This window comes from Emiliania huxleyi, assembly GCF_000372725.1.
Source record: "Emiliania huxleyi CCMP1516 chromosome Unknown EMIHUscaffold_177, whole genome shotgun sequence".
NCBI classification, from domain to species: domain Eukaryota; phylum Haptophyta; order Isochrysidales; family Noelaerhabdaceae; genus Emiliania; species Emiliania huxleyi.
This window is the reverse complement of record NW_005200814.1, coordinates 13889-22201: the sequence shown is the minus strand read 5'-3', so window position 1 is coordinate 22201 and position 8313 is coordinate 13889. Positions and strand designations below refer to the sequence as shown.

General features: G+C 63.2%; 4 protein-coding genes across 4 annotated transcripts in view; 2 read left to right on the top strand and 2 right to left on the bottom strand.

Moving 5' to 3' along the window:
* Window positions 1–1171: 1171 nt before the first annotated feature.
* On the bottom strand, window positions 1172–2974 carry EMIHUDRAFT_231933 (hypothetical protein; the record flags this gene model as incomplete). The annotated part of the gene is made up of 2 exons (XM_005783725.1): window positions 1172–1206; window positions 1630–2974. 2 exons carry the CDS (start codon window positions 2972–2974, stop codon window positions 1172–1174), a joined length of 1380 nt encoding a protein of 459 aa, XP_005783782.1.
* A 1482-nt stretch (window positions 2975–4456) lies between these two features.
* Window positions 4457–5455, top strand: EMIHUDRAFT_112840 (hypothetical protein; the record flags this gene model as incomplete). Its single annotated transcript, XM_005783724.1, has 1 exon — window positions 4457–5455. One exon carries the CDS (start codon window positions 4457–4459, stop codon window positions 5453–5455), a length of 999 nt encoding a protein of 332 aa, XP_005783781.1.
* A 273-nt stretch (window positions 5456–5728) lies between these two features.
* Window positions 5729–6559, top strand: EMIHUDRAFT_231930 (hypothetical protein; the record flags this gene model as incomplete). Its single annotated transcript, XM_005783723.1, has 1 exon — window positions 5729–6559. The coding sequence occupies one exon, from the start codon at window positions 5729–5731 to the stop codon at window positions 6557–6559; it is 831 nt and encodes a 276-aa protein (XP_005783780.1).
* A 1121-nt stretch (window positions 6560–7680) lies between these two features.
* The window catches only part of EMIHUDRAFT_365014 (hypothetical protein), a gene marked incomplete at its 3' end in the record, with an annotated part of 4885 nt that continues 4252 nt past the window's right edge, over window positions 7681–8313 (bottom strand). The window contains exon 12 of the mRNA XM_005783722.1: window positions 7681–8271. Within this exon, the coding sequence (XP_005783779.1) occupies window positions 7681–8271 (591 nt within the window). The remainder of the gene's footprint in view (window positions 8272–8313) is intronic.

Below are 8313 nucleotides of genomic sequence, written 5' to 3'. Positions count from 1 at the left end.
TACCGTTTGCGAGTTGGGCAGCGTGAACACGATACCGCCCCAGTTCGGCGTAGACCGCGCGCGCCGCGCAGCGCGCTCCGTGTTTGCAGACCGCCCTGGCGGACTCGTTTACACTTCCAAGCTCAAGCCAGGCGCCGCAGGCCATAAAGAGGAGCGCAGATTAAAATGGCGCCGCAGGCTCCCCGGGCCGTCCGCGCACAGAACCTTTATCTGAAACAAAACAAAAAAATCGATGAGACACCACGGGCTGGGGGGGGCTGCGATCTCCATCTCTCCAGTACTCTCCCATCCACCAGCGTCGCTACATCTTGGGCCGGATCCAGTCAGATCTCCGATCTCCATCTTCAATCTCCAATCTCCAACGTCGTCATCTTAGGCCGGATTCAGTCAGATCTCCGATCTCCATCTCCAATCTCCAATCTCCAATATCTCGATTCGGGGGCCCGGAGGAGGAGAGGGGCTCAAACCTTCAAGGAGATGCGCTATGGATTCATTCACAATGCAAAAGGATCTCCCCCCTCTTTTCGCGCCATTTTGCAATCTCCAGTCGGCCCACACGATCTCTAGGCGCCTTTGGCGCGAAGACAGAATCTCCACCTCTGTCGCAAGATCACAAGCGACTGCACGCACCAACTCGACATCTCAGACTCCTCTCGACACGAGCATCTACACTGGAGAGGATTTGCCTGAACCAGTTCTTCAATCTACTGCTTCTCTTGGCAGGAGATTTGCCACTTAAGAGATCTCTAAAAGGCATCTACGATCTACAGTCCAAGGATCTTCCGATGTTGCGAGAGATTTCCATGTACCTCAAGGTATGTCTGAAGAGACTGCCGACCGCGCGCGCCGGACGGGGGCCGGGGGGCGGGGTCGCGGGGACGCCGGTCGCCCGCGCGCCCGGGGCGGCGTTCTCCCACCACAGGAGTTTTACCCTCCCGGCGTGAGGATCGGCGCACGGCGGAACGGCGCGGGGAGGTGGTCTTGAATTCGCCGCGCAGCATATCGCCCCCACAGGAGTCAGGCTAGGACGTAGGAAGGAGTCAGCCGACCCCGGGCTCCCCCACCGGCCACCGCCCCGGCCCGCGGCTCTCTCCCGATTGCGGTCTCCCACACCCACAAGCAATCTTTTGCTTTCGCACCCCCTCCTTGCGTGGTGTCCCCCGCTACGGCTTTATGTGTCGCCGTCATCGGGGCATGCTATCCTGTCTAGGCACAGGGCAAATGAGGGGGGCGGCGGGGGCAGTCTCTCTGAGAGTGTGTGTGTGTAGTGTGTGCTGACTGCGGGTCGGTGCGGTGTGAGTGTGTGTGACTGTGTCGGCATGGTGTGTGGCCGTTCCTGGTTCTCTGGACTCTGCGCCATTTGGTCTCTCTAGTCTCGGAGGGGGGTTTGAAATCAAGAATACTTTTGCTATACACCCTCCACCATGGCTGGCACGCTGGAACAGCCCGGAGTCGACAGCGGCACATGGAGCGGCGGCGGCGCCGCTGCCCCTGGCCCCGCCCCGGCGAGGCTGCCGCCAGGAAGCGGCCCGACCTGCAGTGGCTCGAGCGCGTGCGGCGCTTGTGACGCCCGCTTGGCCGAACCAAAAGGCGGCGAGAAGCCGGCCGAGGGAGGTCGGCGCGTCAAACCCTCGAGCGGCCCGCTCAGCCCCAGCGCACCCTCGTGCAGCATCGACCCACCGATCGATCCGCCAAGGGACCCGCCCAGGCCGGTTGCGCCCGCCAGCTGCGAGTCTCGCTCTGCCAGTTTCACCTTGAGGGCGGCGATCTCGCGCGCGTTGGAGCGCGCCATCTCGGTCATCTCCTCCTCAATGGCGGCCGAGCGCCGCTCCGCGCGCTCCGCACGCATCAGCAGCTTGACCTGCTCCTCGCTCGCAAAGGCCGGCGCATCCTGCACGGCGTCCTTGATCGAGTCGCGCTGCCGCTCCGCCTCGGCTTTCGCGGTGGTTGCGTCAGCCTGAGCCTTGTCGAGCTGAGACCTCAGGCCGCCCAGCTCGGTCTCCTGCGCCTTTGCGCGGCGGACGTCCTTCATCGCCGCCTCGAGCAGCCCCTCCAGCTTTTGGATGATGAGCTCCTGCTGCTGCACCGTCTTCCGGTACTTGCCCACACGCCGTTGGTCGTCGCTACGCTTGGCGGCGATTCCTCTCCGCTCCTCCTGCAGCTGCTGTACGACGTGGGCTTGCTGCGTGTGCGCCGCCTTGAGCTGCCCGTACGCCGCCTGCAGCCCCTCCTGCGAGCTCAGCGCAGCCCCTAGCCCGTGAAGCTTCTCCTCGGTCGCCTCGAGCCGCCTCCGGTCCGCGCGGTAGGCGGCGGCGAGCATGCGGTGCCGGCGCTGCAACTCGGCGAGGTCGATGTGATCGACGTTGGTCGCATCATTGGCCAGGCGCTCCATGTACCGCTCGCGCTCCACCACCTGCGCCCTCACCGCCTCCAGCTCCGATTGGAGCCGCGCGGTGATGGCGCGCTGCTCGAAAATCTCGTGCTGCTGCGTCGCAATCTTGGAGGACTGGACTCCCGCCTCGCGATGCAGACGATCTATGAGTGCCTGCTTGCGCGACTCGTCCATCGCCGCTGGGGCGGGCGGCGCTAGAACGGCCGGCACAGGCGGTGCTGCGATTGCTCCTGCCGCGGGCTGAGCATCAGCCGGTGCTCCCGCGTCGTGCTCGCTCGTCTCTGCCGGCGACGGCGACTGGGGCGAGGCGGGCTTGGCCGCCAACACATCTGCCTCGTTGGAGGGTTGCTGGTCGGTGGACACCGCCTCACTACGATCTGCAGAGGCTTTGGGCGGCCCCGGCGGTGCTGATGCCAGTGCCGCGGCTGCAGGCAACTCCGGCCCCGAGGCCGCGATTTGCTCGTCCGCACGCTCGTCTTGGGGAGGCGGCGGCGGCTCGGGCGCCACCTCTGCGGCAGAGTCGAGCTCCGGCGTCGCCTCGTCGGCAGCAGCTGCCGCAGGGGCCGCCTCGGCTTCCGGCATGAAACGAAAACGGTCGGCCAACTCTCTTCCCACGCCGGGAATTCTTTGTCTTCCTCTCGACAGATCTGAGTGATGTGTACGCCCACTCAGGATGTGTGGCAGCCCGCTGGCTGTGTGTCTTGTGAGCTTGTTTGTGTCTGTGTGTCGCTCGTGCGTGTCGTCATCATCTGTCTTGCGTCCACCCATACCGCGTTGGTGTCCAGTCCGAGCCTGACTGTTCTTCACCTTACTACATACATACAGATCTCGATCATCGGGCTGCGATTGCTGTCGGCTAAAGCCGTAGCCGCTCCTCGCTGCTCGGTGCGAATCAATGCCCCACCCCCCCTGCGCGCGGGCCTTCTAGGCCCGCGGGTAGAGGGGTAGTCTTCCCCCATTCCCAGGGCCTCCAGGGCTCGCACCTCAATCAACCTCTCACAGACCAGCGCACAGCGCCAGAGGAGTATTTTCTTCTCAACAACAAGGCTGGGAACTGGCTGGCGAGGTACTTCCAGCCTGCTGTGGGAACAGCTGACGCAGTCTCGCGCTCTCGCCCCAGCACTCGGCCAGACAAAAACCCCGAGAGGCGTGGGAGTAGGATTCCTACCTCGCCACAGCTGCGAACAGAATTCTCACCGAGCCAGCCGTGTGTGCATTTTTGTTGCTTGGCCGGCCCTGATGACGGGGTAGGTAGGGTAGGTCTGGGCCCTCCCGTCGGGTTTTTCCCTCTCTTCACGCTGGAATTTTCACAGCAGAAAAAGAAATTTTCCGCGGAAATCACGATGTCAACCCTCCCCAAATGGGTGATCTGATGCTTGTAGGGCTTGAGAGTGGCCTGCCATGTCACAAGAAGGACTGTGGTTGCAGGAGAGTACCACCAAACCATCAATCACTCTAGTTGGTAATAGTACCCCACCTTCACCCGTCCAATGATTTCTTTTTTAGTTTCCCATAAGTAAGGTAGGTAGGTAGGTAGGTAGGTAGGGGCAGGGCAGGGGCCGGCCAGGTTTTTGCAGAATTTCATCATCCGGCCGAATAAGCAAAAAACGCTCCTCATCGCAAACCCTGTCAGCAGAGTCCTCCTACGGGAATGTATCAGCCTCATCGACTCCTCCTTATCAGCTGGTCGCTTCGCTCTCGCTCGCCTTGTCCGGCGCCGCCGCGCGGCCGGCCACGGCTGCGCCCGGCCTCGTCTCCACGGTCTCAGACGGCCTCATGGCGCCTACTGACGCCGACGAGACGGAGCGCGTCGGATTCGTGCTGCAGAAACTTTCAATCTCGCCGACGCTTTATGAGGCACCGAATCGACCAGAGCCAGCAGCAGAGCACTCCTCGCCTGGCTCGGTCGGGTCAGCGCCCGACTGCGATCGACTGGCCTCCAGTTCGAACCCAGGTGGGCCTGCTGCCGGCCGCGATGGCTCGCCAGAGCTGCCGGGCTTGCCCAGCCTCGCTGGCGCCTTTGGCGAGGCTGGGGTGGCTGCTGGGCATGACGACATCGCAGCAATGACCTCCACGCTGCGGAACATCCGACTGGGGCTCGCACAGGAAGCCGCAGCGACCCGCGTTCAGCGGGCGATGCGCGCGTTCCTGCTGCGCAAGGGCACCATCATCATCACGATCCTCATCACCAAGATACAGGCCGCTGCGCGCGGCCTCAACACTCGCACTTCTCTGAACAACTTCTTCAAGGCCTGCCCGCCCAGCGGGCGCACCGCCGACCTCTTCCTCAGCCGCGTCTACGGTGGCCACGAGGGCGGGCGGCGGCGCGGCGGCGGCTACGTCGTCGATTTCATCTACTGTTTGCGCTCGACCCGTCTTCCTCTCTCTCTTCCGGAAGCGCTGGCCCGATTCCCTCTCGAATTATACAACCCTCACGACACAGTGCGCGACTGCCACGGAACCAACGGGTTCTGCAACCAACACGAGGTCAACGGAGAGCAGCTGAGCCTGCCTCCGCCCTCGTCCCCCTTCACCTCCGGTGAGTCGCCCTGCCCCAGTCGTCCAGAGCACGACCTCTGGCGAGTCAGCCGGTCACTTGATGACGACCTGAAGAGCAAGAAGAAGACAAGGCAAAACGACAAGAAGCGCGCCAAGGCCAAAGCAGCGGCTATCGCCGCTGCAGCGGCCGAGGAGGCTGCTGCAAAGGCGGCTGCTCAGGCGGCCGCTCAGGCCGCTCAGGCGGCCGCTCTCGGACGGTACAGGTTGGTCAACGCTTGGTTCTACCCCCGCGGCGACTGGTACACCTTCTACTGGGATGGCAGCTCGGCCGACAAGGTCGCAAGGCGCGCTACCTACCCGACGCTCGAGCACGACGACCACGACCCCGGCCCCCTCGCAGAGCGCATCAGGCGCGACAAGCGCGAGGCGTCCCACCGCTCCTCCGACGACTCCTCCTCCGACCGCGACTCGTGCGGCACCGGCTCCACTAGCGAGGCGAATGACATATTCGACACCCTCGAAGACCATCTCGGCTACGGTTCCGACTCCGGCTCCGGCTGGTAGTCGACAAGCTGCCGAGCGCAAATCACTCTGTGTGACACATTTCTTGTTGGCTTCTAAAAATCTCTCTCTCGTAAGAGCCACATACACTGAGAGCTCGCTTCCGAGCTCTGACGCCGCGCGTAGGGCCCTTAGGGGCCTAGAGAACACAACCCCCCACTCTCTTTTCTCCCAGTAAGCTAAAAGTACGTACTGAAAAAATGCGCGCGCGAGCTACACGGGATTTTTTTTTTTAGCGGCGATTTGCTGCTCGGCTCAGACATCTAGACGTCAGACATGCGCATCTCGCCGGACGCCACCCGGCGTGCGATCCTCCTTCCGTTTGCGGCTGCTCTCATCTCCACCAGCGTGCCCGGCGCGGCGCTCGCGGGAGAGCGAGGCACTGCTCAGACGGTCGGCTTGGACACCGGCTCTCTCATCATCGACCCGAGGGCGCTCAATGCCGAGCGTGGCCTGATCTGGGGCGGCCGCGAGCGCTGCGACCCAACGGACGTAGCATGCACACAGGGCGGCGAGCTCATCACCGCTGCTGGCGAGCTGCCACCGCCGAAGCGACCAGTCGGGTATGAGGTGACGGACCGACTGAAGATGTCCTTCGTCGTCGCCGGCGAGCCGGCAGGCGACGTCGTCGTCGCTCTGTGGCGGCCCGCTGCTCCGACCGCCACGGACGCCTTTGTGCGGCTCGGCCGCGGGATGCTTACGACCGGCGAAAACGAGGAGCCGGCCTCGCTCGAGCGGAGCACAGCGGTGCGGATCCTACGCAACGAGGCAGTTGTGCTCGGCGCGCTGCGCAAGCCCGGCGGCTCGACGCTGCTCGTCGCGGGACAGACGCGCCCTCAGCGCGTGCCGGTGGCGCCGCCAAAGTACGACGACGACAACAACCTCTCGCACGACGCGGCGGGCTGGCTGTCGGTGAGACGCGGCGGAGGTAGCTTCGAGTTTGTGCTCACGCCGCGCGCCAACCCGGCCCTCGACCGCGAGTGGCTCATCATCGGGCAGGTTGAGGAGGGCATGGGCCTCGTGGAGCGTCTGAACACGCTGCCAACCAACAACTACGACAGGGCTCCGCTCGCCACGGTGCAGTTGAGGTCAGTGACCGTGCTTTGACCTCAGGGACTACATGTACGTACATCGAGCCCATAGAGCATAGTCATGAAACCCGCGACTCACATGGATGGTGCATATGCGATGGAGAGAGACCTGCTGGGAGCGTCTGATCTTTGTGTGTGTGCAAAAAAGCTAAGGCATAACATTAACAATGGCCCACCCGACCTCGTGGCTCGTGGTCGTGCGCACACCAGTCACAAGGGGGTTGCCTAACGTTAATTTGGGGCCTAAAACAGTTGCGCTATTGTTGGCTGAAATCCTCAACGTTCTACGTTGTTCAAAAGTGTTCACCCCAGCGCCCATGCTGTTAAACTGTTTGTTAGCTTACTGTTGTACTGTTGTTCAGCGGCCAGCAAGCAGAAAATGGCAAAAACTCCGGGTAAAACCCGAAAATACCTGGGGCTTCCGGGTATTTTCGGGTATTACCCGCACTGGACACTAGAGATCGTCGTGGGTCACTGGTAGCAGGTAGGCCTTCCTTATTGTTGTTCAGTCGGCCTAACGTTAGCTACTGTTGCGGTTGCGGCCGGTTGGCCGGGAGAGCCCCACTGTTGTTCTGTTGTTACCACCTTCGTACTCTGTTAACACTAGCACATCACTGTTCAGCTCCTAACGTTAGGCAACCCTAGCACACACCCGCGCACAGCGCGCGCCCGCCGGGGGGCCGCCGCCCCCTGGCTAGCCCCCTCTTTGTGACCCACGTGTCCCTTATAGTGTTCGTTTGGCGTTTTACGGTTTTAGAGGGGATTCCCGGAGCAACTCCCTGTTGGGGTTTTAAATAACTAAATAAAAACGGACACCTCTCTCTCTCTACTGTGAGATGGGGGTAAAAAGGAACAGGTACGCGCAGGTACCCCGCCCGTGCGATCTCTTTTTGTGCAGGGTTCCGTGCTTTATTGTTGGTTTTGCCTTTATGGCGAGACATGTATTTTCCTACACTGTATGCTGTATCATACATTTCACAAGGAACGGCAGACGATCCCACATTGTCCCGGCTTCACGCCGGCGAGGTCTCGCATCGACCGGCAGCGCGCCGTCCGGGTTGCTCTCTCGACTTCTCTCTCGGCTCGCCCGCGGGGCCGCGGCTCGAGGGCTGTTCGGGCTTTAGCCCGGGGAGTGGGTCACTCAGCAGCGAGCGGCGCGAACACCTGCAGCTCCGAGCGCGACCGCACGAAGCGGGCGTGCGCGCGCGTCTCGTCGACCGGCGATGGCCACTCGACGTCCACGTCGTGGCCTGACGACTTGAAGGTATACTGCTTCTCCGAGATCATCGAGGCGGGCTGCTCGTGCACGAGGGTCGACACGCCCGGGAGGGGGATGCAGAGCTTGTAGTACTCGTCGCCCTCAAACTTGGAGCTGTCTCGATGCCGTGAGGTGGAGTGGCACAGCGCCGGCTCGGAGCTGCCTGCCTCATCGCCGCCCGCACCCTCGCCCGCACCGCCCTCTCCCGCACCGCCGGCGCTCATGCCGGCAGCGGCCGCGGCGAGACCGTCCGCCTTCCTCTCGTCGGAGGAGGCGGCGGCCTCTCCGCCGCTCACCGCACCGCTGCCCGCCTCCTCTGCCGCCTCCGAAGCGGAAGGCTGGGGCGAGGCCGGGGGCGCGGGCGCGTCGGCGTCGGTTGAGCTGGAGGCGGCGAGAGCGGCGGAGGAGGAGGCTGCCGAGGCGCCTGCGTCTGCGTCCGCGTCTGCGTCTGGGTCGGCGTGCTGGGCGGGCTCGGCGGGGAGGCGGCGGTAGAAGAGCATGTAGGCGGTACC